Consider the following 18,408-nt stretch of genomic DNA (forward strand, 5'->3'; position numbering starts at 1 on the left):
AGAGCTGGTGAGCAGTCCTAATTCAGAGTGGGTGGTGTTTTGAATAATTGATTGTGAAATTATGAAAATTCCTGGCGGAAAGCACAAAAGGCCCCATTCCAAGTGCCAACTTCAACGACGTGATGATGAGGGGGTTGGGATGGTCTGATTAACCCCTGAGCGGGGCTTCACTATCAAGATGCACCCGGTATTGCTCTCTGTCGCTCCAACACACAGCCCCAGTTCCATGTGATTCCGGGGTGGGTTCTTTGGGGGATGCTGGGTGACGATGCACCCTCCTGCGCCAGAGTGGGACAGGAATTCGGAATGACTCGAAAAAAATCGAAGGCATCCCCAATTTTTTTCAACCCCACAGTTGGGTGGCTCCTCCATCCCGCCTAAAGTCTGGCTTCGTCGGCTGATGCTCGGGTCCTAGGCGTTGGGGGGTTCTGTGGGGTGGTTTGCGCGAAAAAATGAGAGCGAACAGGAAAAAAATTTCAAGAAGGGTATGAGGTGGGGGGGATGGTCGTAGTGAGAAAAAAAACGCCGGTCCAGACATAGAGTGATCCCTGTCGTTCGCACAGTTGTGCCAGGCCAGGAAATTTTTTGGCGGTCCTCGCCATTCATCCATTTGGGCGAGAGAGCTTCCACCCCCGGAATCCGTGCACTTGTGTCGCTGTCAAATCAGGGATGGGTTATTCCCGACACTCGCCATCTCCGTCGCACTCTGGCCTTAATCACGATTAAATATATTTTTTTCGCCTCGTCCATGGACGCCCCCACCCACGGGACACTCTTGCGCTGGCTCGAAAAAAAGCGGTCGAAAAAAGTACTGTGGAAAAAAGCGCCCCGCACAAACACACGTACAGGACGAGAGAGAGAGATGCTCTGGAGATGGTTGGAAAAATTGGGACGGATGGCTGGGATGTTGTTGGCTCTGGATGGGGACTCTCGTGTGCATCGGTGTGCGTTGGCGAGAGTGGAGGGCCGAAAAATTGTTTTTAGACGACGCGTTTTTTTCTAACTCAGTCGAGTTCTTTCAATCTAATGAGCAGCATCGCCAACTCTCCCGCGTCGCTGGCCGTGAGAGACTTCCGTCGCGCCGCTTTGGGAATTCTGGGCAGCTGTTCGCGCGACACCTCAATCACTTATTGATTTGTTGTGTGTTCCCCCTAATGTGCAGGAGACGCAGATAGAGCTTACAGGAATAAAAAGAAAAGTATTGTTGACTATCTTGGTGGCTGTGTGGGTGGACTTCCCTCATACCTCCCTTCCCTGGCCACTTGAAAAGATCGCGCGCGCAAGAATTCGTGCAACATCCGCCTGTTCACAGTAAACCATTAATCTCTTCTACAACCACTAGCACAGAATAAATTATCAAAGAATAACCGTTGTGACCGTTAAACAGTTCAAAAATTCAAATTCTTGTCAAACTGTTTGGTGAAAACGTTTCTTTTTTGTAAAATACTTGTCTCCCATGGAAGGCTTTTATTTACAACCCATGAAATAAACTTATGTAACATTAGTGCAAATAACATCAAGGAAATGAAGTGAACTTTCTGTGGATGCTAGTACCTAAGGTTAGCTAGTGGCGCTACAAACAAGCATTTTGGGAACTAAAAAGGATCCTAACGGATCGAATCATTTTGGGTAAACTGTGAACGGTCAACGTGAACTTTGGCGGAGTGTTTCGAAAGCTGGGGCACACTGGAGGGCCGCATTCTGGAGTATCAGAGCGCTGGTGGTGGCCTCGACTACCACCACAATAGCCCCCTGGTGGGGGAAATTCCTGCCGCCGAGTACAACAGCTACATCCATCGATCAATTGATCAGCTGCGATCGCTCAACGGTTTTCCCGCCAATACCGTCCCACCCAGTGGATCCTCCACGGATATCGTGAGATCCATCCATTTGTCCCATCACCATCCCTACTCCACCCACCACCAGCAACAGACCCTTCAACAGCACCTCGGCGACTTTAAGCCACTCTTTAACAACAACAACAACGATGAAGCAATTGAGTATCCATCGAAACAGTCTTCCGCCGTGGGCAATGCGACCTCGTCGGGGGCGATTAAGAACGAACTGCCACCCCCAAAGTCACCCTCCACAGTGCCATGTCCAACGTCACCCTCTGCACCCGCTCTGGATGGCCACACAAAAGACTCCAAGGTAGCATGCCCGAGAGCAGGGGCTTGGCCATTCACCCCAAACACTCTCAAATCCACCCCATTCGGCCTCTCTGTCGCACCCTCAGAGCATTTTTTAATGAGACACTCCTCCCTCCTCACTCACACGCAACCCACAGATTTTTTCCACCCTTTTTTTTCGCCAAAAACTTGCCAGTAGACTTTTCCAAAGCAATACTCCTCACTAATTATTACCATTTTTCTCTTGCAACTTTGAAAATGCCGTCGTTGAGCAAAAGTTAGAAGAGAAGATATTCTGGGAATTATTGAGATTGCTAAAACGGAAATTATCACCAAAACTTTTTATCATTTTTCTGGAGTGTTTTTCAGAAAAAAAAAACATAAATTAAAATGTAATAGGAAACTATACGGACAATTTTCCCCTTAAAATTGAAATTAAAAAAATACTACTTCTCAATAAGAAGGGTTTTTTTGCTCGGGTTAAACCATTTTGATGTTGATTTAAGTCAATAGAACATTTTTTTCTCATGCTTTTATTCATTTAATTACTTTTTTACCTGTTCAAATATATATCAAAAGTATTTACTCTGGTCAGCGATGGGAGTTAGAGAATCGACAAAAAATGTGAAAAAAATCATAAAATTCTCGATGGGAAAATCTTGAATTCAATTTAGAATACTCTTCGAAACAGTTTGCAAGTTAAAATTTTTTGTTCGATTATAAAATTTTCGAAAAATTGCAGAAAATTTCTCAGTTACTTTTAGAATTTCTCTTTCAAAAATACATGGCACCAAACACAAAGATTCTGAATAATTTTTCAAAGGATTTATATTAAGAATATCAAATTGTTATCAAAATAACTATCTCAGGCTAATGTTTGGGCAAAACTATATATTTTTCTTTTCTATTTTTGTTCGAGTATACTTATTAAACATTGGGTGGAGTAACCACTTATCGCCACTTTTAGGAAAAACTGAAATTAATTTAATTATAATTTTTAAACCCTTATTTATTAAGTAACTTGAATTTGACACAGAGTTTCTTAGATATGTTGTCTATAGATATATCAGACTAATAGTCCCTCAAATTAACGGTAGATTATTTAAAAAATATATATTTTTATTAAAAGTTCAAAAATAACCACATCTCGCCACCTACTTGAATAGGCCCAAACTCAATTATTTTGGATAATATTATTACAAAATATATTCAGCGTTGCTCTTTCTTCCTGATATCCTTTTTATTACTCGTATTATATGATTATTCTTCGATTTAACTATAGGTGGCGAGAAGTGGGTCACTGGCGAGAAGTGGTGACACCACCCTAGAAACTTCTTTCACTCTTATTCTCGAATATTTTCTATTAAGAAACAATGTTAGTCCCCTGTAATTCCAAATAATGGATACGTCTATCTGAAATTACAGTGATAGAGAAATATTTCGCACGAGTGGATATCATATTCAAAAATTAAATAAAAAATCCTACGATGCGCTGCACGATATACGTAAAATAGTATAATTCTGATCAGAATCTAAAACCGAATTTTGAAATCTTCGCATTTTTTAAATGGGGAAATAACATATGATGAAGTACTCTTGACTTAAGGAACAATATAGGATCAAAGGAACACCTATCGACACTTTAAGAACTAGTGTCAGGACCTAATGACATCCTACTCTATACCATTTGGGATAGTATGAAATTTAAATATCTATCTTTATAGGAAAAGGTATATTACAGAAAAACGACGTTATACATATTTTACACTTTTTGACAAAAGTGTCGAAAGGAGTTTCTTGTCGAAAAGATGATCCATCGACCCTAGTTCTTAGTGGTCTTTTTTTTCTCTTTCTTCATATTAAACAGTGAGAATTCAGGACATCTCAAAATTTTGAATTAGATTCTGTTTATAATTACCCTTTTATACTCTTCTATACATAATAACTACATAATAAATGTTTGGTATTTGTTTATACATATTTCTTAAAAACAAAAACAAAACAAAATGGTGAACTATGAGTGGTTTACTGAAGCGCCCCATCGAAGCACTGCCTAATTGGCGAGAAATGTGCAGCTCGTAATTCTTGTGTAATAAGAAAAAATCTTAAGAAAATATTCTTCATAAAAGTATTTGAGTGAAATCTGAAAAAATCGTCAAACCAGGTTTTTTAAGGTTTTCTTTTTATTAATTCAGAAGCACATTTTGGAACAAAACATTGACTTTAATATATTTAAAAAAATATTTTTTTTTTAATTAAAAATCTCAAAAACCATTTATTCAATTAGAACAGAATTTAATTCTAATGAGAATAAACGTTTATTCATTTCGATCGGCTCATGAGTTTTTTGCTATTTTTCTGTCAATTAGACAAGATCGTGAAAATGAAAAATGGAGAAAAAGCAACTAAAAGTTTTGGATGTTTGCCCGAACGTTTACAAATCTGTTCTGTGCTCTTTGGCTTCCGTCTTTTTATCTTCGGAAATACTTTGAATTGGCTTTTGAAATTTTTATGATATGTTCTATCGATTTAGGCAATAAAAGATATCAATGTCTTTTGACCTAGTGAACCTAGTAATTCAGACCCCCTTAACCCTTTAACCCTTAAAGGATAAGTTTGACGCAAGTTTCAAAAAAAAACGAAAATAATTTTTTCTGAAAATTTGGAGGACAAAATAACTTTCTATAGAAAAAAAATTAGTTTTGTTTTTTGCGACACCATAGTGTCCAACTCATCCTTAAAGGGTTAAAGCAAACATCTAAATAATATAAATCTACAAGTTTGATCTTAATTACAAGTTTGAAAAAAATAAGAACTATTAAAAAAATGAGAAAAAAGCAATTTTCCACGAACCTCTGAGTTGATGTTTCAAATTGTCAGAAATACTAAGTCATTAAAATAATAGAAAAACAGTTGGATCACTAAGAAGCTTTATATTTTATGCTACATAGTTTATAAAGCTAAACTAATCTAAGAAACTTACCATAAAAATGTCAGAAGCTGATTCGAAATATTTCCGAAGATACAGGGATGAAGGACGAATGCATAGGGTACCGATCAGATTTACAAGTTTTCGAGTGAACATCAAAAACTTTGAAGCGAGTTTTTCTCACTTCTCAATTTTACAATTTCTTCGAATTTGCGGCAAAGATTAAAAAAATAAACTTATAGGCCGATCACAATGAATATAGGTTTATTCTCTTCAGCATTAAATTCTCTTTTGGTTGAACTAAAAGAATTGCTGAAAACCAATTTTTCTATTTTTTACAGAATTTAAATTAAAATTTTGTCCCAAAAATGCATCTTTTTCAAAAACCTTGAAAAAAAGTTCCGATTATACGATTTTCCTGGGTTATCTTAGTTTTTTTTAACTGAGAAATATACACTGATGAAAATTGATTTTTCGAACAAAAACTACGAGCTGCAGATATCCCGCAAATTAGAGAGTGTTGCGACACGACGAGGCGCTCCATTCGACTATTCATTAATCCGCTATTTTGTAAATATCTTTTCTCTGAAAAAAAATTTAAGTACTTTTTAAATGTGCAAAAAATTATGCCAAAAATTTCAAGAAGATTGCTTGTTTCCTTCTCCTCATAAAAAACGGAATAACGAAAACCAACTAACTTTTAGCCTCCTAATTGACACTAGGGAAGACTGGGACAAAATTTGTCAAAACGGAAATTTCAATATTCACTATTTTCTAAAATAAAAAAGACTAAGGCTTGAAATTTTTATAATAGATAGCCTTCATGAACCTTCTTAAACTTACAAAGTTTCAAGGGATTCGGGGAAGGATCAATCTGAAATAAAAAATAAAGAAATTTTGAGCCCTATTTTTGGCTTACAGTAAATATCAATACTGATTAGCTCAATTTAAGCACATTTCTCGTTAAATAGAGAAAAATAATCTTCGACAAAGTTGTAGAGGAATAAATTTCCTATAAAAATGTGTCTATTTGATATTTTTAACGTTTGCGAGAGTAAAACGTCACAAATCATCCGAAGATTGACAAAATTTGCCCCAGCAATTTTGAGAATCTTCACAAAATCGACTTTTAGAAAATGATTCGAAAATCACATTTCTTTCGAGATAGAGGAAAATAGTCTTCTGCAATGTTGTAGAGCAGTAAATTTCCTACAAGAATGTGCACATTATAAAACGTTTAAGTTTTCTCAGAGCTCGTGACAATTTTGACAAGTTTTGCCCCAGTCTCCCCTACTCTCCTTAACCCTTTAAGGACGATACACTTTTTATGGAACGAAAATCAACAATAAAAATGAAACCGCTAAACAAAACTTGTGAAACGTTTTACATCTAACCTTGGAAAGTACAACATAGTTTGATTCGGTGTACTTTCTGTCTCTATATGGGCGAAAGGAACAAAAAAAAGCTCAAAAATTTTAATCAATTTTCTGACAATTCCAATGAATAATAATTTTCGTTCTAATGAAAAATATTATGTATAGGGGGAAGTGGGGCACCTTTGAAATTGGGATTTTCCTCTTATATTTAAGTGGAACTGAGCCATATCATTATGTAATTAAGCTTATCCATCTGCTTTGTGCAGCTAAATTATATCACGATAAGGCTCAATTTTACTTAAAAATGGGTCAAAAATCCCAATTTCATATGTGAAAAATCCCACTTTCAAAGGTGCCCCGTTTCCCCCTATAGTTGTTATAGTTTCTAGTGTCAAAACGATTTGTTCAAAAAAAAATTGAAAATAATAAAAAATAAATAAAAATCATACATCAATGCGGTAGTTTGAATATTCTTCACTTTTGAGCTTAAATATTTCCTACATATCAAGCAGTTGCACATTTGTAAAAAATATTCTAAACTTCTCTTTAAAATTGATCAAAGCGTAGCATATTTTAATCAATTTTTAACTTAAAATTTAAATAATTTATTTATATATTTATTAATAAACAAACAATAAAGGATAATAATCAATAAATTTGTTTATAATATTTTCTTTTTCAAAAAAGTGAATGGTCAAACGGCAATATTATATAGACGCGATAAATTGAAAAATATTATATAATAACGTAGCTTTTCCTCAAAAGTATTCAAATATTTTAAATTTTATTCGTTTTATTTGTTAAAAATCAATAAAGTCATTATTATAACCATTAACCAATACATATTATTACTATAGAAATTATTATTATTAATAATCATATAACATACGTTGAAGATAATATATTAATTTTTATTTTATAAATATCTCTTTAAAGTATGTATACTGCTACAAATTATTTTTTATATTATCAAACTTCGGCAATCATACAGAAAACACTATGCTTAAATTTTTTAGATTACTCCAGAGTGAAATGCTTTTTTTATATTCGAGGAATAAAATTAATGCCACATGATCGTATTAAATACTTGACTTTTATAATGGGTTTGAGCGAATTTGCGGTATTACTCGTGAACACTTTTGAGTGATATTTAATAATTAAAATCATTTTGGGAATTTTTTATAGTGTCAATTTTTCTATTGATTTTTTTTAATCTATGTTTTAATCAAAATTGTTTATTTTAATGAATTTTTACAATGCGATTGAAAGCATTATAGTTATAATTACCCAAGTCAAAGTAGACAAAAAAATCTTTATTAAAAAAAAAATGGTATAGAATAGAATATTATTGCTGAAGAGATGGTGTCTTTTGTTCTTGCAGATCTTCAGTTCCAAGGCAGACCTGCAATTGCATACGCAGATCCACATGCGTGAGGCGAAGCCGTACAAGTGTTCTCAATGCTCCAAGGCTTTTGCCAATTCCAGCTACTTGTCTCAGCACACCCGCATCCACCTGGGCATCAAGCCCTACCGCTGTGAGATCTGCCAGCGCAAGTTCACGCAGCTTTCGCACCTGCAGCAGCACATCCGGACGCACACGGGCGATAAGCCGTACAAGTGTCGCCATCCGGGATGCCAGAAGGCCTTCTCTCAGCTCTCCAATCTCCAGTCGCATTCGCGCTGCCACCAGACGGACAAGCCCTACAAGTGCAACTCCTGCTATAAGTGCTTTTCGGACGAACCATCGTTGCTGGAGCACATCCCCAAGCACAAGGAGTCTAAGCACCTCAAGACCCACATCTGCCAGTACTGCGGAAAATCCTACACCCAGGAGACCTATCTTTCCAAGCACATGCAGAAGCATGCTGAGCGAACTGATAAGAGGCCACCTATTACAACGGGTATGTCTACGCTGGGAATCAATCGCAATATTGGCCTCAATACCCAACTACCAGCTGTAGCTGGCGAACATCCGTACTGGCCGAAGGTGAGTCCGGACTCTGCTGCAAGTCTCACAGAAGTCATGCAGCAACAGCAGCAACAACAGCAGCAGCAACATAACACTTCCCACCATGACTTCCATGTAAACCAGCATCAGAACAATGGGCATGCGGATCTGCAGCAACAAGGCCATCATCGTTCTCTTCTGGAAAATCATTCGGCTCGCGAGGATGTGGGTGAGGATCTTGTGGTCAATCGACAGCAGGCAGCCAGTCTTAGTGCGTCCGGCAATCCGCTACCACCCTCATCAACGCCCACCAACTACGAAGGTAGCGTAGCCAGCATCACCAAGACAGCCCCCGTGAGCAATTCAGCCTTCACACCTATCAACTCCATGACACCCCACCTCAATTCACTGGGCCATCACCATCAACTGGCCCAGCGACCCTATCTCTATGACGCCATCAGCTTCCAGAATAAGAATGTAAACCAGAATGCCGGCGCTTCCTTCCCCAATCAACTCATCTCCTTGCATCAGATCCGAAATTACGCCCACCAGCCCGGAGGACTCATGGCCGGTGAACACTTGCTGGGTGTGAGTGTTGGTGCCGGCAAGGACAAGGGCTAAGCGATTTCCCACCTCTATAGGCTTCCTTCTACAGAAGAGGCGCGACACGTACCTGTCAATTAGAAGGAGCATCACTGATCCGCATTTAGTACGATTTTTTCATACACACGTTTGTTATCTCACCTATCAGTTGATTCAACCTGTGATTTTACTTGCACAAAGCTCTTCATTGAAGAGCCTTGGAAGAATACTTTATTGCCTGCTAAAGGGATTTAGGAATTTCCCAAAGTTTTCCTCCTCCTTTAAAAAAAACCGACAGTTTTTAGGTTCCTGTTAAAATTGACTCAAAGAATAAAAATAAGGATGCAAAATTTTTAAATTTAAAATTTCTTGTCTAATTTTCTTTATAATTAAAATAAATTAAAAGAAAAAAATAATCGGACATGATGATTTTTTAATAACAATTGCTTTATCTCCGTTTTATCAAAGTTCCTGGTAAAATGGGTGAAGCAATATTAAAATTTTACGCAAATTAAAAAAAAATATTTGAGACTTAAAGCTTTCCATTACACTCTTCAAAAAAACATTGCACATTTAAGTAAATGCTGAAGGAATTTTTTCCACACAAAATATCCATGGGGGATTAAACTTTTGCAAATTTAATTTCATATAATATTTTAGTCCACAAAGTCGCTATTTTTTTGGGGCTATCTCTTAGAATTCTAAGTAGAATTCTAAGAATTGATGAAAGGCAACCTGACTCAAAAAGAAGAACAGGAAAATGTTTTCAAAAGCTAATGGGCAACACACAATTATTTTGTTTTCTAAACTCACAATTATCACAACGTCTAGAATAACTACAATCTCGATCATAGCCTCGCTCACTCTATTCCTAGTCTCACTAAAATAATATTATACTTATATATTTAAAAAGAAATATTATAAATAATTGTGTGATGCTTATTGCTTTTTTCAATGTTTTTTAAAAGAAAATAATGATTACACTGAGAAAAAGTCTTCTAAGAAAAAAGTTTTAAAACAACAATGAAACAATAAATACGGGCTTCAGAACTAAGACTTAGCCATACGGCTTAACTGCTCTAATTTCTTATCAATCTCGATTTTTTGGAAAAATTTAACTTTAGGATTGGATTATTAAAGATAAATGACCTATTAGGTTCTCAGAAAGCAATAAAATGGCTCGCTTTTCAGGATTGTGAGACCTTTGGGAACTGGGCTGAACATCTAGCCTGAAGACCGCTTAATGGTGCTATTTCAATTAAAAAGGGAAATCTTTCTGCTGAACAGTTTTTTTTTATTTAGGACATGGCAATTCTCAATTACATCTTGTACATAATTGACTTATCTCTCTGTTGGTTCCTGTCACGGATATTTAGGGATTTTTGAACATGACGAGAAATGGGGAAAATAGTCGACATAGGAACCAACAGAATGAAAAGTCGATAATGCAGAAGAACTTGAGAACTGTCATGTGCGAGAAAAAATGTTCAGGAGGAAAATTTTTGCCTTTTCATTTTCCATTGGAATAGCACCGTAATGCTTGATATTACACACAAATGAGCATTCTAAATACTCAATTTGTTGTTGAGAATTGAAATTTACGTTTCAATCACAATTTTCATTTGACGGAAAAGGGCAACTGATTTCACTTTGAAAGAGTAAGAGGTAAAATGTCGATTGAATTTCATTCTATTGAAAATGTGTGCGAGCGCCATAATGATTAAATTATATTCTAAAGTAGATTTCTTTAGTAACCAATTCTTAAATCTACTGACCGAAAATTTTCTTCTAAAAAAAATAAACTAAAACAACAATACGAAAGAATTATCGAGTACAATTGAATTTTTAGGAGCTTTCATTAAAGGCTCCTTCAAATTTGAGGTTTAGCCACATAGTTTCATTTCGATCATTTAATATAAAAATTATAAAATTATAAAAATTAGAGGAATTTTGACTTAGTCCTTAAAGCTCTTAAAAATTAGTGATAGATTTTAATTGCTGGTGAGATTGAAGATTTTTTAAAAAGAGAAGTAAAATAGCCCTCAATATAATAAACGTAAAGTTTTTTCAACTTTCAACGTAATGTAAAATCTATTTAATTCAACCTTTTAGGGCTTTTAGCTATATAAAAGTACAACTTTTACACTATACTTCCTGAAATTTTCATTTAAAAATTCAGCCTCTAGGACCTGATTTTCGGGGACCTTTTTAAAAAAAAAACTTACTTTTTTTCGATAAGGTTTCTTAGAGTAAATTCGTGCGAATTCAAAAGACACATAATTCCTGTCAAGATGAGTTAAAATGGTCCTTGAACGAAGGATTTTTTAAAAGAAAATGAAATTGGGTTTCTTGGGAGTATTTTATTTATCAAAATACCATTTATGATTTATGACGTATTTTACATCATGTTTCATTTTTAAAAAAGGTGTGTTCAAGAAACCATAAAATCCTTAGTTCAAAGACTATTTTAACTCATCTCCTTATAGATTCTTTTAAAATTATAAATGAACCCACTCTGAGTAATGTTGTCCTTACAAAAATTTATTTTTATCCAAGAAGATTTTATTTTACTAAAATCAGATCCCGGCGGCTGAATTTTTAAAATATTTAGCGAAAATTTCTGAAAATATTGTTTAAATATTATACATTTATCTGCCAAAGACTTTAAAAGTTATATAAATTTGTTACTATTTTGGAAAAAAAGGAAAACATGCTACACGTAACCCCTTAAGTCGTAAATCTGTGTAACTCAGTTTGTCGAATAAAAGACATGCACTAAAATTAATACACAAAACACATAATTAAGAATTAACTTTGTTACGGAAAAATTTATCAAAAGCTAATAATATGAAACAATATTAAAGAAGAAAGAATTGAAAAAGAAGTGGTTGATCATACGCTTATCTTCACGCTTATAAGGGCTCGATTTAACCCTTAAATGTGGAAACAACACTTATCGAGTTTTATATTGAAGAAAAACCAACATGAGGACTTTTTCCTTTTCCTAATACATTAATGGGACTACCGGAATTCGTTGGAAAATTCTTCAGATACATCATTTCCCGACGCATTCTGGCAGCCGCAGCTCCTCGGCTTAGTTCAAACTTAACCAATTTCGTAAAATGAAATTTAGATATCAATCTTTTTACCTTGTCGCAAAAACGCTTTTAGGGTTAAGTAGTCTTCAGACTAATAGAGGTTTAGCCCAGTTTCCGAAGTTCAAATCTAAAATAACAAACAATTTTATTGGCTTTTCAGAATCTAATGTATCAAGTCAAAATTTTTAACAACAAAAAAAAACTTGACTGAAAAGAAGTTAAAGGACGGTTTAATCCTTGAATCTACCGAAGTTTATTGTAAAGAAAACCGACGTAAGGATAATGGAGTTACCGAAGCTCGTCGGGAGATCCTTGAAATATCTAAATTCCTGACGGATTGCGGTAGCTCCATCAATATAATATCGAGATTTAGTTTAAACCTCATAAAAATCAAACAACAAATACTGAAATTTAAAAAGGATTTTGTTTATATTTTGTAAAATGAATTTTAAAAGCGGTTATTTTTATTTTTCGGTCTTTTCTAGAACGCTCACTTAGCACTAAACCTACCAAGACCCGGTCAAATTGACCGGTTTAAAAACTTTTTAAAATTAACACATATTTAAGTACAATTTCGCTATTAAACTTTATGAATTTTTAAATATGCATGTAATCCATGTAATATATTTTTCAGTGTTTAAATTTTAAGTTTTTCCTCTTTTCCAAGTAAATTTGTTGCGAGCGTGCTAGGAAAAACGACGAAAACGGTCGGTAGATTTAGTGTTAATGTTGCAGATAACACTCAAGCTTTCGCTAAATCAATATTAGGGAAATTGCCAGCAATGACGAAAAAAACCCTTCATAAAATGAAAATGAAATGAAGTCAGTGTATTCAGAGATGACTTTTTTTAAGTCTCCTTTATTTGTTTTTCTATGTGCTACACATTTAAACATTTCTATAATTTCCCCTCAAATAAAAAGTGAAACTTAAGATATTTGAGAGATGACATGCAGAGCCAAAAATCCAGAGATTTTACTCCATTAACAACAAAAAATAAGAACACTAAGAACACTAATTGTACAGGTCACACGGTCACTTCCTTTTGAGTGTTCTATACTGAGAGAACTCCGAAAAAGTTAAAATAACATTCCGGAAATGTTAATTTTACCCTGCATTGATCTGAAATCGGTGTACACAGGGCTCTTCGTTATCCGGCCCTTCGTTATCCGGGTGACAGCTGCCAAACGCTGGCGGTTGATGTATTCAAAACGATTTTTTACGAAACATGCAGTTTGTCCAGAGTGAATTAATATGTTATTTTCATTTTATCAAAGTTTTTGATACACAATCGTGCTACAAAATGAAACATTAACACACCACGAAGAAAATTGTGTTCTTTTTCGCCAGAAAATAAATTCACACAGCGCAAAAGAGAAAAATCGTTGACCAAAAAACCAAAATGTCATTTTGTCCCCACGTCAGCCGGATAACGAAGAGTCGAGTGTAAATATTATGCCTTTTAGGTGTATTAGGGGTTAAACTTACCCTTTTCATGTTATTTTTACCCTTAAAAAGATGTAAAATTAACAATAAAAAATGTTGATATATTTTTACACCTAAAAAGTGTTAAGGTTATGAGTAAAAAAATGTTAATCGCACACCCGTTTTTTCTCAGTGTACTCATTGTTATTTAAATATGAGTGTATTTTTTTATAATTCTTTTTAAAACTTTCAATATAGAATCCATATAACATCATTGTCCTATATCTGTGTTTTTTTTCTTTTCTGAGTTGGAATAAGATGTATGTTTCCTGCTGAAACTCGTTCAATTAAAAATAAAAGAACTTTTAAACGAATTTGGAGGAAAACTTTGAGGATTTTGCTGAAACTCAGTCTGAAATAGTGCTACAATAACTAAGGAAAACCATTTTAAAAATGTGTTTGTTTACCGTCCACACTTTTAAATGTTTATATTTTGATCAAGGGAGGAGGATGAAGAACTAAAATGCAGTGAATACTTTAGAAAATAAATGAATTAATTTCTAGCAAATCTAATTTTAAAAGCATAAAGATAAAAAAAATGAAATAAAAAGTGTATTGAGTGGAACAATGAACGAAGCATGGGCTTCAGAAAGATATTCATTGGATGTACAAGTTGAGAAAAAAAATGTTGAGGCGCATAAGACGATGGAATATTTGCATAAATGCACGAAATGCATATAAATGGACGAACTGTGATATATTTTGAATATTTTCAAAAAAACATAAATTTTAATTACAAATGAGAATGTTGTAAAAGATTAACTAAATAGTATTAAATAATTATAAAGGAATTTATGTAAATAGACCTTGTAATGATAATTCTTATTTAGAAATCCCATTAGAAGTAAAAAAAAAACATGATTAAGTGGAGTAATCTCCTATGTCCTCAAAACCCTTCTCTCACCACATGAAAAAAAGTAGATAATAAAAATTCCATGTAAAACTTATGCGTATCTATTGAATGAAAAAAAAAAATAATATTTAAACAATATTTATAGAGACTCGACGATGAAAATAAAATGTTTAGAAGAAAGGATAAAATTAGAAATGCAACGAAATGTCAATAAATTCGACTTTTGCGAAAAAAAAAACATTATTTCTTCAAACATTTTAATTATTAAAAGTACTAAAGGAAAAAAAATTGTCTATCTCTTTGTAAAAGTGTGATTTCCATATCTTTGCAAAATAAATGGCGAGAAAAAAACATTGATGCAAAAAGCAAGAAAGTAAATAAGTAAACAATTTTAATGAGATGAAGAAAATTAATGTAAAAGTGAATGTAAGTAAAATAATCAAATGTTTTTTGCTGTGTAAAAACTTAAGAAAAAAAAAGGAAATTTTAGAATAATTATGATTTTTTCTGTCTCTTCTGTCATTCTGTATGATATTACAATAACGATATAAATAAAATTATGAATGTACGTGCTAGTTGTTGTTTTTTTGCTTTGGCTTTTAGAATTTATTTAGCAAAAAAGTCAAAAATACGTTATTTTTATTATTTTGTTCAAATTTGAATTCGACAATGGGGGAATGCCCTTTAACTTGTCGAAACCCATATGGGCAAACATAACCTCAAAGTTATACATAACCTCATTCCCAGTCACAGAGTGCTCGCGGAAAAATCGTTTTTCTCATGTTTTCCTGTGATTATTTGTTGAAAATTGAGTGAATTTTGATCAAATGGCCAATAAATCGACTTTGAGTGAATCTACAAATCTCGAGGATGAAGTATGGAATGAATTAGTGGCTATTCCCTCCGACGTTCCCGAACATCGAGACGTCTGCGAAAGATGCAGGTATATTCTCAGTTCCAGAAGCCCCTGCTGGTTAGTCATAACAGAATTTTAACCTTCCAGACGTCCTTCGACTGTGTGCTGGTGTCCCCATTTGCCAACCACTCCCCTAAACCCTAAATCTCGCGTTATAATCCTGCAGCATCCGGCAGAAGAAAAGCGATGCCTCCAGACAGCAAAAATGCTCTCCCTGGGGCTCGCCAGCAACAAGTGCCTAATATTCCGCGGCAAGAGATTTCCCACGCCCAAGCATGAATCAACCCTGAGGGAAATTCTCGATGATCCGCGTTCCCTTTTGCTCTATCCGAGCAAGAATTCCGTTCCCTTGGAAGAAATTCCCACCCATGAGGGTCCATTCAATCTCATCTTGCTGGATGGGACATGGTCCCAGGCCAAAGCAATCTACGCCAGCAACTCTTCTCTCCACCACATGCGCCAAGTGAAGCTAATCACGACAGGAAATAGCAATTATGTGATAAGAACTCAGCCCACTGAAGGGTGCCTAAGTACTCTGGAAACGGCAGCAGAAGTGCTTTCGATTGTGGAGTGCGATGGTATCTATCGGGATCAGTTGCTGAAACCACTTCATGCCCTCTGTGATTTCCAACTGAAGAACGGAGCTGTGACGCATCAGTCCAAGGAGTATCTCATCAAAACCAACCGATACCCCAAATTAATTGGCCGGAGGCTCCGGAAACTCCTCCGGCAGACAGAAGTAACCGAAACAGAGAATCAATGATGGACTAATTTATATTATGAGCTCTTACAAAGTATGGCAAGGTGTCCAGGGGGGCTCTGTAGCTGGGAAGCCAGCGAGGCCCTTGAAAAATCGTGTTGTCATTCCCATCTCTCCAGATGCCGTATGGCAGGAAGATCCCTCTTTCAGTGGTGTTGGGCTTGAGAACAGGAGCCACAATAATGTCCTCTCCCAAAAGATATTCTAAAAGTGAAATAAATTTGTTTAAAAACTGAAAACTTCTTTTTTTTGTAATTGATAGGGGAAAGCGCGCTATTTTCGGACGACTCAAGCTTCGGACAATTCTTTTAGGTGGGATTCCTTCATAATCACACCTATTGTGATACTCCGATTTTCTAAAAGTACTCTGATCGAGCTGAAATTCACAGGGTATATATTTTGAACATCCCTGATGCCGAAAATGGTAGTCCGCCATTTTCGGGTCCGGCCGTCCGTAGTACGCAATATCTCCGGTTTGGAAAGAGATATCTTCATAATTTTTTTTTAAATAGGGTAAATGTCCTAATTCAAAACCATTTCCAGACGCTTTAACTTTAACAGAAGATTCAACACTTAAAGTTCATATTTTTTCTAAAGAGAATTACATAAATTTGCTCCTTGACTCTTCTAGAATGTTACTGTTTAGTGAAAATTTTTTAAATAGAATTTGAAAACTTCTTAAATACAAGAAAAATACGCGAGCGTAAAATGCTTCTATTGGAAACATATTAATCCAAATGGAGACAAGGGAAAGTTTCTAATTGGAGACAAACAGTGTAAGTGAAACCGCGACGAAAGGCTTCCAAAACCTTGTTGATTTGCTCCTGTATGCAGGATTTGTTCTTATTCCTGGTCTTTTCTCATCTAAAACAGTAAGAGAATCTCTCCAAAAAATCATATTTCCGGGGTTTCCTATTGAAGCATTTGCAGACACTTCAGAAAAACCCTTTTTGTTCCCGAAATAGGTAATTATTTCATTTGAAAACTTCACGTACCGTTAACAATAAAGATTAGCACTTAATATAACTAAAATTATCCAGAAATATGACATAAATGTTAAACAAAAGGAATAAATAACAGTCACCTCATTGTGTTTTTCATTGGAAAACATGGTCTATCGATGAAAAATTCGATGGTGAAAAGGTACACTTTTAATTTTTCTGAGAAATTAACAAATTAAAATTTGTGAATATGAATGGATTTTCGTTTTATTTTGAGCAAAATTAACTAAATAATGAAAGTGTGGTATAGAAAATATATAAATATAATAATTTAGTACTGTATTTATCATGAAAACAATGACGTTTCCATTTGGAGTAGCGAAAAATTTCCATTTGGAGCAGGTTTTGAATTAGCTTAATTTACCCTATACCTACTTGTGCGTACGACGATTTCTATGCTATTAGTTTTTTGAAAAATCGGTTCTAAACCGGTTTAAAACCGTTTTTCTAGGTTTTCTCGAAATTGGCCTATGCAATTTGAACCATTTTATGTTCATGTTGTAGCGCTACTTAGTAGACCAATTTAAAAAAAAAATTGGAGATTGCACCATGATCTCTCGAGATATTTCAAGTTGAAGATTGCAATTTTAAGAAATTTTGCTCGTAGCGTCGGGTAGGAAAAAAAACGAGAGAAGCGGCGTGACACCTGGTATTGCGCCATTTCTCCTACTCTCTCTCTCTCGCTCTCTCCTGTATATATATATGTATATATATATATATATATATATATATCCGCGAGATTTTTCGCGGATTTTCAGGGGCCACGAAATTTCTCGCGAATTTTCGCGGGTCGCGAAATTTTTCGCGGATTTTCAGGGGCCGCGAGATTTTTCGCGGATTTTCAGTGGCCACGAAATTTTCGCGGGTTGCGAAATTTTTCGTGGATTTTCAGGGGCCGCGACATTTTTCGCGAATTTTCCAGGGTCGCGAAATATTTCGCGGATTTTCACGGGTCGTGAAATTCTTCGCGGATTTTCAGGGGCCGGGAGATTTTTCGCGGATTTTCAGGGACCACGCAATTCTTCACGAATTTTCGCGGGTCGTGAAATTCCTCGCGGATTTTCAGGGGTCGCGAAATTTTTCGCTGATTTTCGCAGGTCGTTAAATTTTTCGCGGATTTTGCACTTCTTAAGCCCAAAACGATAAGTGTGATGTCAAGTTGGAGGGCTTGATCTCTCGTAGTTTCTGAGAAAATCGATTTTAAAGTTTTTTAGACAATTTTATGCATTTTTCTTCCAATTTTCCTTAGTTTCAAGTGAAGTTTTGCATATGTCAAGCCTGAAAGAGACTCTAATTCTAAATGGATGTAAAGTTTGAGGCCTCTATCTCTCAT

General features: G+C 35.2%; 2 protein-coding genes across 2 annotated transcripts in view; both read left to right on the top strand.

Annotated features, from left to right (window-relative positions):
* Nucleotides 1-14,964, top strand: part of LOC129810031 (zinc finger protein rotund-like) — a 39,321-nt gene extending 24,357 nt beyond the window's left edge. The window contains exon 6 of the mRNA XM_055860263.1: nt 7,816-14,964. Coding sequence (XP_055716238.1) covers nt 7,816-9,003 — 1,188 coding nt within the window. The 3' untranslated portion in view covers nt 9,004-14,964. The remainder of the gene's footprint in view (nt 1-7,815) is intronic.
* Nucleotides 14,965-15,098: 134 nt separating this feature from the next.
* LOC129804413 (tRNA-uridine aminocarboxypropyltransferase 2) lies at nt 15,099-16,313 on the top strand. The gene is made up of 2 exons (XM_055851679.1): nt 15,099-15,341; nt 15,402-16,313. Exons 1-2 carry the CDS (start codon nt 15,226-15,228, stop codon nt 16,075-16,077), a joined length of 792 nt encoding a protein of 263 aa, XP_055707654.1. The 5' UTR covers nt 15,099-15,225; the 3' UTR covers nt 16,078-16,313.
* Nucleotides 16,314-18,408: the final 2,095 nt, after the last annotated feature.

The sequence above is a fragment of the Phlebotomus papatasi genome, chromosome 1 (genome assembly GCF_024763615.1).
Source record: "Phlebotomus papatasi isolate M1 chromosome 1, Ppap_2.1, whole genome shotgun sequence".
In the NCBI taxonomy this organism is placed as follows: domain Eukaryota; kingdom Metazoa; phylum Arthropoda; class Insecta; order Diptera; family Psychodidae; genus Phlebotomus; species Phlebotomus papatasi.

What these genes read in the sequence shown, in the direction of transcription:
- LOC129804413 (XM_055851679.1), top strand. Translation starts at nt 15,226, where the DNA reads ATGGCCAATAAATCGACTTTGAGTGAATCTACAAATCTCGAGGATGAA. An exon ending in GACGTCTGCGAAAGATGCAG is followed by an intron (nt 15,342 to 15,401) that starts GTATATTCTCAG and finishes TTAACCTTCCAG; the next exon opens with ACGTCCTTCGACTGTGTGCT.